The sequence below is a fragment of the Sabethes cyaneus genome, chromosome 2, assembly GCF_943734655.1.
Source record: "Sabethes cyaneus chromosome 2, idSabCyanKW18_F2, whole genome shotgun sequence".
NCBI lineage: Eukaryota > Metazoa > Arthropoda > Insecta > Diptera > Culicidae > Sabethes > Sabethes cyaneus.
This window is the reverse complement of record NC_071354.1, coordinates 171,692,000-171,705,179: the sequence shown is the minus strand read 5'-3', so window position 1 is coordinate 171,705,179 and position 13,180 is coordinate 171,692,000. Positions and strand designations below refer to the sequence as shown.

General features: G+C 43.6%; 1 protein-coding gene across 1 annotated transcript in view; it reads left to right on the top strand.

Moving 5' to 3' along the window:
* Nucleotides 1-13,180, top strand: part of LOC128736347 (cubilin homolog) — a 36,033-nt gene that overhangs the window by 19,975 nt on the left and 2,878 nt on the right. The window contains exon 12 of the mRNA XM_053830823.1: nt 3,617-7,999. Within this exon, the coding sequence (XP_053686798.1) occupies nt 3,617-7,999 (4,383 nt within the window). The remainder of the gene's footprint in view (nt 1-3,616; nt 8,000-13,180) is intronic.

Here is a 13,180-nt window from a genome sequence, read left to right as displayed (position 1 = left end):
GTGGCGATGACTCACAGATTTTATCAAAATCACCGATCTTCCATCCCTGCCGCTGAGGATCCGCTGATCGAAATTGAACTAAAGAGGAACGGTACGCAACTTCTTGAGCGTTGCTTCAATCACCCTCTCTTACCGAGTTTCCCGCTGTTTCCAATTCACGCCTTGTCCCATTCTGTTTGGACACTATTAACATCTTTGTTTCATTACTTTCTTCTACTGTCCCCTCCGTCGTCGTTGCCACCCAGTAAACAATTTGGTTTGTGTATCTCGATTGCAACTGAGAAATACGCAATCATATCTCGAAAAAGTTGTATTTCACACCACATAAGAACATATAAGTACCAAAGTGGTAGCAATATACGTGCGAAAATTTTGACAACCATTTGTAATTCTATTTTGCGTGGTTTTTAAAACACGCAACTTAATACTTCTGAATATATGATTAAAATATAACTTAATAGTGCAATCATCTATACTGCTTTATAATTCACAGTCATGAGTTGTATATGATTACACGCACGACTGAGTAACAACTTATTGTTCACAATTTTTTGCCAAACTCTAACCATTATACAAGCCATATGTAAAATTGACATTGAATTATGTGAACTTTCTATTACGATCTTGTGTTATCTGGGGCAGCAGCATAGAGCCGGGGTGGCTCATGCAGTTTCAAACAGTCGTTTCCAATCAACTCGATCTTGGGCCACTCGTCACTAATTTTTCAGTCGTCTCAGAAGTTGCAAACCACTTTCGAACTCAAATAATGATACGTAGTGACGTTGAGCCTCCCTGTTCCTGGTGCCGGTGGAGTTATTGAAGTGAACTGTTTTCATCACACTGTCGTCCGGCATCCTTATGTTGTGTCCGGCCCACCGAAGCCTACCGACTTTCCCCAGATGTACGACGCGAATCTCATCTCCAAGCAGTGCCTGTAGCTCGTAATTCATACGACTCCGCCACTGTCCACCTTCAGTTTATACTTCGGCAAATATCGAACGTAGCACTTTCCACTTGAACACTGCAAGGGCGCCTTTGTCCACAGTGAGCAGCGTCACGGTTTCAAGCCCATGAAGAACTACCGGTCTAATAAGGGTTTTGTACATTGTTAGCTTCGTACGGCATCGCATGTTTCTTGACCGTGGCGTAGTGTTGTTATCCGCGGTCACCAGCGACCTCAAATTCATCGACCACTTCTAGTTCGTCACCGTCAACGGTTACCGTCCATGGAAGGCACTCGATTGTTCCTTTGAACCTCTTCCTTTCAGGTATTTGGCCTTCGACTCATTTATTTTTAGCCCAATCCTCCTAAACATCGCTTTCAATCTAGTGTAGATTACCTCTTCCGTCACAAAGCTACTGGCAATGATATTAAAGCCATTTGAAAACCTTAGGAGTTGGCTCCCCTTGGTGAAAATCATGCCTCTCGTTTCGATGCCCGCTCGTCTAATCACCGTAACCTCGCCGCGTCTTGAAGGGACTCGAGAGTATCCTCGAGATGCACACAAAACACATCACTCGATCCAGCTCTGATTAGTCACGTCAGTCTGCCATAGCTGGTCTCGATTGACTCCATCGTTTGCTGCTTTGAAATCAATAAAGATGTGATGTGTGGACATGTAATGTTGTACTACCGAAACGGTGCGAACACCATGAAGCCAGCCTGGTAATTCCCTACGAAACCCTGTGCTATCAGTGACAGCCGGCGTAACAGACTCTGAGAGAGTTGTAAATTGGACAAACCACTCTTTCCATCCATTCCTCCGGTACCTTCTCCTAGTCCCTAATCATGGAAATCATCCAGCGTAGAGTCATTGCTAGCGATTCTCGACCATGTTTATGAAGCTCTGCTGGTAGGCGGTCTTTATCAACTGCTTTGTTGATTTTCAGCAATACAATTTCTCGTTTAACTTTTTGGAGATCAAATGCTGGGACATTACTTTCATCCATGAGCACTTCTAGGTTAACTCCGCCTCCTGCTGCAATTTCGCCTTTGAGGTGGTCAACTAGTTTTTTGCTCGTCGGTATTTGGTCAAGTTAGTGGCAGAATTCAGATAATTTTTCCAATCAATTTTTTTTCTCCACTGCTTGTTGGCCATCAAACCAACCATGTTATATACTCTGGGGTCCTTTACGTAGTTCCGCTGTAGCGGTCTCTCCAATGGTCGAGCGTATTCTGTCCCAACCGTCTTCGAGGTTTGAAGCACTTAACTCCTCGGAAGAAGGAAGTGCCTCATTCAGTATTCGCGCGTAGTTCTCGGCGGAATGCGAGTTATCTATCTGCCTAATGTTCAACCAGGGAGGATGGCTTTGACGTGTGTCAGACTCAATATCCTCACCCCGTAGGTTCGTGATGATAGAGAAGAACCGGTCATCTATGAGAACGTGGTCAATCTGGTTCATTCTTCATTTTACGTTAATCGAGTGATCTCCAGGTGGATTTGTGAATATCTTTGCGTGGAAAAGGTGCTTTAGATCTCCAGACTTCGGGAAGCTACGAAGTATATTCATCGTTGACCATGATCATTTGTGTCGGTGTACAGGCTACAGGGTCCTATCACCGGTCTATACATTTCTTCTCTACCGACCTGGGCGTTCATATCCCCGATAACGATCTTGATGTCCCGTAATGTTGATGTCGTTGATAATCTTGATGTCTTGAACGTTTCCTCGTCCTCGTAGAACAATCTCTCGCTGACCGATATACCCGTTCCCAGTTCGTTCATAGTGCCACCGCTTTGGTAAAACTAGGCCTTTCCGCCGTAGACTATCCAAACCTGACCCCCTTTGCGACAGTTTTGCTGCAGAGCTGCGATGCCGAGTTTACGGGGTTCAAGTTGTTCGAGCAGCACCCAGTCGCCACCTGCGAAATTTAGCCAAGTTGGTTCCAAGTTTCCATTTGTCGTCCTTGTTTCGTCGCCTAGGCCGATACCGAATATTCTGATCCGTATTCGCTTGAATTTTCGTAGTAATTAATTTAGAAAGCAACCTCCTTTATTTGGGCCACGCTACCGAGTCCCGTTAATGGGACTGCCATCTTAGATACCGAGACAACACAGTACCTCCTTCCCTGTCGGTACACAACCTTAATTTCCACTAGGGTTGGTTACGCGATCTCCGTCAAGGTTACCCGTATTTAGGCTAGTAGGGTTTACTTCTAATTCCGCTAATTTTCATCATTTCTTAGTATATTTAAAGAATACTCCAAAAGTTCTTGTGCTGATTTGACTCAAACACACTTACCTTCCGATCCGTGCACTTTGAAGTTTTATTGTAAAACAATAATTTTTTTGGTGATAGCTACCAAAGAGGTCTTCAATCCATTAAAACGGTTTATCCTTCTAGTTGTCTGAAAAAAGGTTTCAGTCGTTTTGGTTTTAAACCAAATTAGTTACAACCACGAATGTGAAAGTGTCTTTTTGTCTCACTGCTCCCCAATAGCCGGGAAGAGTGAGACAACAAGTATTGAATACTGTGACACATATTTTAATTCAATTTAAACCATGTTTTTGGTTATAAAGAATAGTTTGGAAGTCGTGTTACATAGCACCTTACACCCCGGCACCCAGTATACCTAATTACAACAAAGGTTTTTTTTTTTCAATATCTTCCACAGATCTTCGACGGTTACGATGACACTGCCGAAGCGCTCAAGGAGGAACTGTGCGGCCTCACACCGCCGGAACCATTCAAATCCACGTCGAACGTAGTCTACATCCGTTTGGATCATTCTGATGCGAGTGGACCGTCGAAATTTTTGCTGAATTGGGAGCAAATCGGTAAAGAAGACAAATCCACAGCGACGACTAATGATGAACATTTTTGCGGTGGCCATCGGGTGATTGCACTGTCCGAAAACGTTACCTCATATAATCTTTCCTCGCCGGGATATCCCGACGGCTACCGAGCCCACTTGAATTGCAGTTGGATTTTCCAATCGGCGGTTTCGACACACCATCCACATCTGCAACTTAATTACGTTGACCTAGAGGAAACCGATGCCTGCCTGTCGGATTACTTGGAGATATCAACGTCAACCGATATGCTGACTTGGGCCGGTGCGGAAAGAGTCTGTACCTATGGATACCGAGTGAAGGCGCAGTTCCACGGAAAGCCCTTCTTGAAAGTGACGTTTAGAACAGACTACTTCAACAATCGAACAGGATTTACTGGCATCGTGACACTACGGTGTGGAGGAATGATTACCGAACCAAACGGTGTGATAGCTGTGGCTTCGATGGCTAGTGAAAACCAATCGATCAACCGTATGATAGATTCGGTGTGCATGTGGAACATAACCGTGCGGCCGGGTCGTATTATCGAGTTCCGATTTGAGGCGATTTCGATCGTAAAGTCAAACGAAGGTTGCACCGGTTTCGTTTCCGTGAAAAACGGTATAGATGATTATTCTCCCACTTTGGGAACATTCTGTGGTACGGACATACCCTCGGTTATGAACACTTCGAGTAATCGAGGTTTCGTCAAGTTCAACACTGGTCACGTGATAACTAACGAGTTTCGCTTAGCTTATCGGGAAATTGGTATGCAGTGTGGTGGAAGAATCGTCCTGCAGAAAATGAATTCCACGATTATAACAACACCAAATTTCCCGGAGGTGCCATACACCCATAGTGAGTGTATTTGGACAGTTTTGGCACCGGCTGGAGAGACTATGAAGTACGAATTTGAACGATCTAATCTCAAGTATTCTGCGGGTTGTAGAAATGAATATGCTGAATTACGGGATGGTGGAACATCCAGTTCGAGACTGCTGTTGAAAATGTGCAGTTCCGATACGGTACCTTCACGATTGACCACATCCAACATGTTGAGAATTCGATACTTCACCGATATCTCCGATCCAGGAAATGGGTTTAAGTTGAAAGTTAGTCTAGCTAAGTGTGGAGGTTCCGTACTCAGCGACCGTGGTACAATACAGTCCAAAAACTATCCGATCCCTGGAGGTTACCCTAGCAATACCGCTTGCGAGTACTACGTAGTGAGCAAAATTAATACTATTTTGAATGTAACATTCCAAGATCTTCATTTGCCGAGTAACGCGAATTGTTCGTTAGTTGATAACATCCGGATCTACTCCGTAGTTCAAGGTGAAAACACAACCGATGTTGATCTGGGAGTGTTCTGCGGTACTCAGCTGCCAGGGTCGATCATATCGGTTAACAATCACATACGAATCGTGTTCACAACGTTTAATCCGAACTATTTTAATCCGTACTCGTACCGTGGTTTCAAGCTTTCGTTCAATGCTTCTGAAAACCGGTGTGGAAGTGAAATTAACGCAGCATCCGGGGACATCATTTGTCCGGGATATCCGGATACCAGCTTGCGCTTCAAGCGCTTCTGCGAGTGGCGAATCACTGTTCCGGAAGGCCGCCGAATAAAGATTGAGTTTATCGACCTGGATCTGTCCACCGTCAGTGCAACCTATCTGCAGCGGTTGGGTTTCTATCATGGATTTGATTATTCATCTCGCATCAAATTCGTTATGGGTGGCTACAATAAGGATCCAATCTATTCCAGTGGTAATACGATGATGATCAATTTCTGGTCTCGGATACCGTCCGCGAATAGAGGATTCAAGATGCGCTTCAGCAGCGACGAGCCTTCGATTTGTGTTGGTAATCTAAATGAAAAACAAGGATTAATTGCAACTCCTATCAACCAGACCAGCTACATGTGTGAGTACAAACGAACTTCCGGTGTATTCTTTGTTGAATCCGAGCGAAAAATAGGCACAATGGCGTTACGTTTTAGCAGCATGAAAGCAGGTCAGTATCGTAGCGCTTGTACCCTGAACACCAGAGGAATCTTCATTAAACGTCAGTCAGTAGTTGGTGAAAGTTACGCGTTTTTGAAAAAATATTGCGGTAATGGAACTGAATCCGATTTGGTACGGTCGCCTTTCCCTCACATATCTATCATAGCGCGTCAGGGCATTTTTCTGGGAGAGGTTAGTTTCAAGTTACAATACCAGGTCAATGAATGCGGTGGAATGTTCGGTAGTGATTTAAACAACATTTCGCGTCCAATCATACCAAGCATGAACGGAGCGCTTGATTGTGCCTGGTATGTGGATTACCCCGAGAACACATTGATTAATATAGAGTTTGAGAACATGAGCTTCAATCAATCCTGCGAGGAGGAATTCTTGCTCGTCTATAATGGCCCAACAACGAACAGTCCACTATTGGGAAGTTTCTGTAAAGGAACTGCTACCGAGATGATTGTGACACAAGGACGGCACGTGTTTATTGAATATCATTCGGAGAATTACAATTCGAGTGGAAACTTCCAACTGAAACTGAGCCAAATGAATTCCGGCTGTGGCGGCACTCTGCATAAGGACACAAATGTTTTCGGATCACCAAACGTTAATGGAAAATACCAACCAAACACGGAGTGTATCTGGACGATTCGTGCCGATAATGGTTACCACATTGGGGCTTTTTTCATCGGTCGATATAACCTGGAGAAAAGCCAGAATTGCTCCAAAGATTACGTTGAATTTTTCGATCGTGTTGGCAACGAATGGGTCACTCTGGGTCGCGTATGTGGAAAGGAATCACCGCAGTCGTTGAACTCGACCGGTTCGCTGATGAGAGTGGTGTTCCGTTCGGATGCAAGCCTTGAAGGTGATGGATTTACCATAAAATGGGAGCAAAACTGCGGTGGTATCTACACCGTTGACTCCACAACGAATATAATGACCAGCCCCAGCTATCCTATGAACTATCAGCGACTAACGACGTGTAATTACACTTTCGTATCGAAGGAAAAGGATAACTTCATAAAACTCAGTTTCCTAGATTTCTCGCTAGAGGATGGACCTCAGACGTCGATCTGTATGTACGATAACATTACCATTTACAAGCAAATGGAATACGTGGATCCGTTCCAATGGGAAAAATTCAAAACGTACTGCAAACAGGATTCCCCGGGACGTTTGAGATTCAAAAATCGAGTGGCCATTATATTCCGAACCGATCGTTGGCTAGAGTCCAGAGGGTTCAAATTCGAATACCAACTGGACACATGCGGAGGAATAATAACGGAATCAACGCGAATTGCAAGCCCGGAAGCTCCAGTGAAAAACAATGGCTTCGGTAACACGGTGACCTGCACGTGGAACATCACAATCCCCCAGGGAAAGAAAGTAGTAGTTCGTTTTGAAGACTTCGAAATAGAACATTCGGATGGTTGCTACTTTGAAAGTGTTGAAGTTTACAAGGGATTACTGCGAAATTCAGACCAAAAACTTGCCTCCCTGTGTGGAAATCTAACGGCACATGCTCCTGCTGTAACCATCAAAAGCGATCACGGTATAATTTACTACAAAACCGAACAACTTTCGACCGGACATCGGGGTTTCTCGGCGTTGGTACTATTCGCGGAAGACTGCGATCGCGAGGTGACGTTGGACAAAACTTCCCGAGCCTACAATCTAAACGTTCTTGGCAGCAATAACAACAAACTGCAGGATTGTCAGTACGTATTTAAAGCACCAAGCGGATACGGAATCCAGCTTACTTTCGATCAATTCCACATGGGAACGTCGAGAAACACAACAACGTGCAACGACAATTTCGTTGAGATTCGCGACGGTTCCGGACCCTTCGCCGAGCTGATAGGCAAGTACTGCAACTATACCCTACCTCCGACAGCGAACACCTTTAGTTCTTCAATGTTCGTCCGTATGGTCACCGATTCGTCGCTACAGGGTACAACATTCGAAGCGACCGTTTCGCTGGTGGAATCTTCGTGCGGACCAGGTTATTACAACCTTACCGACGGTCAGGTACAAATTATAAAAAGTCCCAACTTCGAAAATGGGAAATATCCTCCCAACACGCGGTGCATGTGGCTGCTGGAGGTATCACCTGGGAAGAGTATCAATGTGGACTTTTTGGATCTCCAGATGCCGGAGTACAGTGATGAACGCCGCGAGTGTCCCGATCGAGTGGAGTTGTTTGACGCTAGTGTAAGTATATAAAATGTTACATACACATAAATGTTGTATTTCCAATGCATATTGCATACAAATGTTCACCTATAAGTTGGTTGAAACAATTCAGAATCCTCAAACAGTAGTTTTGAACCAAAAAATTTCGGTAGGAGGGACCCAAAAGTTGCTCACTTGTAGCTTTGAATTGATAGAAAGTAGCCGAAACAGTACAATTTCTCTCCTCGAAATCTGAGTTTATACAATTTTAGAGAATTTTAAGTGGTTCAAAGTTTCAAGTAAACCTAGTCGATGTGTAAAAAGAAATTATTAAAGACTGCCACAGTAACAGAGATAGTTGAAAATTGTTTTCAACGTGCATACTGCTGTTTTGTTTATACATTTCTCCATCCAGTGGCAATTCTATCAACTTTGCAAATGTGAAGGGGACTGAAAAGTTTTGTAAAACAATATTTGAGATGTTTGAGATTTGAGATTGTTAAATGGCTTCAAAACATTACAATGGTGCTGTTCGTTTAGCTCGGAGATGGCCGGCAGCCAGGTGGCTCGTGCTGTATCAAAAACTCGTCTCCACTCTACTCGGTCCTAAGGTGCTCGTCGCCAAGTTGTTTAGCGGCTCGACACTCAGAGGTCACAGAGGATTTTGTCCTATCTAGCGCGTTGGGCCTCTTTATATCTGGTACTAAGACCTGGTCAGAGAACAAATTTCGTTGCACCGTTCTCCGGAATCCTCGTAACGTGACTGGTCTACCACAAGCTTCACGCAATGTCCGAAGGTACTTTTTATTTAACTTTTATGCACCTCCGATGTCTCTACACAGGATATTAGTAATGGTCAAAACAATAAATTTAAAAAATGTCATTAAATATTCTATCTGGTTTTTTTTACAAAATTCATTTTTTACGTTTATATAGGGGCCATTTTGTCTCAAGTGATCTTACCTGTTGTAATCGACCACGTCCGATTTCCACTAAATTTGGTATAATTGCTCATTCCGACTCCATACTCTATTTTCGAAAGTTTTTAACGGATTGATCAATCTCCGATGGTGAACAACATACAGGACATTCCCTTGCCGCAATCCAATGGTTATAATGGTTTGAGGCAGTATGGATCCTTGAAGTTCCGTTCAATTTTTGAAATAAATCCAAGCTCACGCATTATTTTCGAAATAATTGCTATGCAGAGTGAGTTAAATGTGAGCTTCGTGTCAAGTAAAACACCAAGGTCAGTAACACGATCGACGCTGCGCAACTCAATTCCGTCACTCCGATAAAACTAAAAAGAATTGGGATTTTAAGGCGATAAAACAATATAATTTAGTCTTAAGTCAAATGTCAAGTGGTTCAGTTCACTTCCTCATCCCTTTCGAATATTCAATAGGTTGTAGACGCAGATAGATCGTAGCATAGCAACGTGTCACACTGTTCGAATTTTTTTCCGCTGTCGTGAAAATTCTAAAATGAACCATGGAAGCAAAAATATTCCATCAAGAAGACTGGCAACTCTGCCAAAAGTCGAGAGACAGCAACAGCAATGAAGTAATTTGCGGTTTCGTCACTAACAAGAATGACATTAGCTGTGGATCGGTTATGCAGGAGTGAGAGGGGGAGCGAAGAGTGGATGAGAGGATCCGGGAGTTTGATATTTGATGTTTTTGATATTATTCCTACTGCAAACAGCCTCAGCCAGGTCCACAGCTAATGTCAAAAAATCTTTATATGTGTGCGTGGTGAAATACTTCATGCTCTCTGCCGAGTATATTAGAATGTGGATGTAAACAAACACGTATGCAATGCATTGCCACGCTCGCACACATCTTTTCCCACCAAAACATGTACACTCAGCTTCAACTTTTGTCGGAAGAGGTGCGCTGTTGCTTCTGTTACTCGCGCGAGGAAGAGATGCCAGTCTTCTTGATGGAATGTTTTTGATGGAAGGCAGTGAGGTATCCATTGTGAAGCTAAACAACTCTAATTCTTCGTTTTGGAAGTTCAAGGCGAAAATGTTACTGACCAGATAGAACCGGTGACATAAGCTTGGTAAATCGGAGACCGAAAGGCAAGAGCGAGTACTGCATGTCGAAGCCATGCTAATTCGGAACACGAAGAACGCCAAGAAAGATCTCAAAAAGCACCATGAAAAATATCTCTTTGTTCAAAGGTTGCGCTGCTGAAACGGATCGAAATCATTTAACGGGAAACTAGCAGTCATTGACTTTTCGTCGGAAAGCCCAATTTCGGAAGCAGTTTTTCGGTCCAAAAATGGGATTCTGTTTATAAAAATGTAAATACTGCATTCTTCTTGCCAATCTGAACACAGCGAATATATTTTCATAAACAGAATTTTTGTTTCAAACAAAAAAACTGCTTTTGAAATTGGCAGAATCGATGACGAATAATTTCACCTTAACGACGGGGATGAAATGCAGAATCATCTTTTCGAACTAGAAGACTAACTCTTTTTAGCGAAGCTGTCGTGCGCTACATTAGACCTGGGTAAAAAGTTGATGATTGCCTTCATTCTTGGGAGCTTGCCCGATTCGTTCACTGAAGTTTTTTCAATTTCACGATTCGTTCAATACGTTGACGGAGGCGTTTCAGAACCGAATTGAGGACGATTGACGAGCTGAAACTGGAGCTGGTAAGAGTAAACTGTGAGATGAAGAGGTAAAGTGACGAAACCCAGAATCCGCGATGAAAGCAGCGTTCCCAAAGAAGAAAAAGCCGACAACGTACTATTTTTGCAAGAAGCCTTGGCACAAAAAGTCCGAGTGCAAGTTGCATGTATGAAGGAATCAAAAAGTCCCCAAAAGTGAAAACTGTGCTAAGCGAAAACCAAACCATTACTTTTGCTCTGATGACGGGTGGACATTCGAGCCATGCTATATGGATCGTGGATTGGGGCGCATCCATCCATCGCCTTTGCAAAGTGAAGTTTTTAAGTTCTCTTCAGAATCGGGTGCCATCGAAATCAGCCCCCAAAACACCATACGTAGCACATTGAATGCTTTCGGCAATACAGCGTACGTCCATGTCTCCAAGCAGAAACGTAAAAAGATGAACCCAACCTCGGAGAAGCTGATGTTTGTTGGCTACTCTTTAACCCTTTATAAGGCCGTGGCAATAAAATTGCCACCAACGAAAAATATTTGTTTTGCGTCTATAATGACATCAATATAATTATAGAAGCAAATTAAAAATTTTTTGTTGGTGGCAACATAGTGGCCACTGCCTTATAAAGGGTTAAACCATAAGGCGTTTCGTTCTTAGGACGGATCGACGAGAACGGTGACCATCAGTCATGGTGCTAATTTCGTTGAGGAGAAGCTATGTAACTTTGCCGAAAGCAAACAGTGACACTTGTTGACAGATGATGTGCCATTCGAAGAGTCGGACTGGAATTGCATTGTAGATTGTAGCTCTGGCTCTAAGCTACCTGAAGAAGTTGAGGAAGACGACGACTCCGAAAATGACGATTTAGGAAGCTCTCCGATCGAAACGGAATACTACCTATACGGAAACGGAAGCTGAAAATGTCATATAAGCCGAATGTGATTTCAAAAAAGCAACTGAAATCAGCAAGTCTACTCGTCAAACGGAAGGTATTCCGCCTTTGCGTTACAGCGAGACAGTTGGTACGGCATCAAACGATGATCGTGAACCTCGCAATTACAATGAAGCCATTAATGCACCATGAATGAGTACTGGATGGCAGTAAGGGACGAGGAGTTCCATTCCGTCCGTTGCTGGAGAATAACACTCGAGAGATAGTAGATATGCCCGAGAACCGTAAGCCTGTAAGAAGAATTAAGACTTCGCCGGAGATGTTGTTCTGTACAAAGCAAGGTTGGTCGCCCAGAGCTTCTCACAACAGTAAAAAGCAAAGCTGAGCCTGGTGCTACATTCCGCAGTTGGAACTTGACCTATTTTTATTCGCAGTGCTAGTGCCACGATTCTATTGACTCTTGCCGCCTCTCCCAGTCGAGATTCAAACATACGACGACTGGCTTGTTAGACCAGCCTCGTACCTCGAAGCCAGCTGGAAAAACACAGTTCACAAAAGTGCGGAACCGTTTTTGATGAAATCTTCGCTCCTGAAGCCCGTCAAGTCACGTTCCAGATGCTATTGACCATCACTGCAGAGCAGAATCTTCTGGTGGAGCACTTGTACATAGAAACGAAGCAATCTACATGAAGCTGGCTCCAGGGTACAAAACCAGCGGTGTTGTGGATGCAAAAACGAAGGTATACCGTCTCAAGCGCAGTTTGTATGAACTGAAGCAAGCGCCGCGAGTGTGAAACAAAACCATCGACGACGTCTTCAAGTAAACTGTGTTGGGTGACATCCTTGGTCACTCAGTTTGGTCTCACGTATTTCAAGGGTTCTAAAATTACGATGCATCCTGGATATCAGCAAAAGGTGGAACATTCGGTGGAATTACCAAAAGCGACTTTTACCAAATCCTGGTAGGAGGTTTGTTGTATATTACGGTGAATTCCCGATTGGACATTTTCACTAGCACCTCAATATTGGGACGTTCCATCAGAAAACCAATATTAATATTTTTTTCCTGCGCCTCTGTGATTCATAGGTACACGGGTACCAACGAGCCACATGCCCTGGTGTCCTGGTGTTGTGGGTTCAAATCCGGTTATAATCTCAGATTATAGCTTGGTTCGACCCATGCACCTTCCAGCATTGGACAAAAGGTAGGAGTCCCAAAGACACCCCCCCCCCCCTCCCCTTTCTTTCCACTCTCTCCCCTCCATTCCCAAAAAATCCTTCTTCATTATTTTTCCTTACCGCCTCTTCATCAATTGTAGAACCATCGTTTTAAAAAAATATTAATATATGCCTGACCGCACTTCAAGGTCAAAAGACTAAAACACGAGTTTGGTCAAGAAAACCAATAACCAAGGATTGGAACGAGGGCACAGGGGTACTACGGCACCTTGTTCGCACACGAAACTTTGCGGCACCTGGTTCCCACACGAAACTTATTGAGTAAAATAAAGGCCTATTTTTGTCCCATCGGGCAACATTCGGCCGGATATCCGTGTTTTACAAAAAACGAAAACTTCAATTGTAGGAGAAATAGTAGGCATAGCATAGAATACAAGAATATAAAAAAGGTGACATTGATTGTAAAACGGATCATTAGCCTTCCAGAAGCGCACGAATAAACACTGATTTTA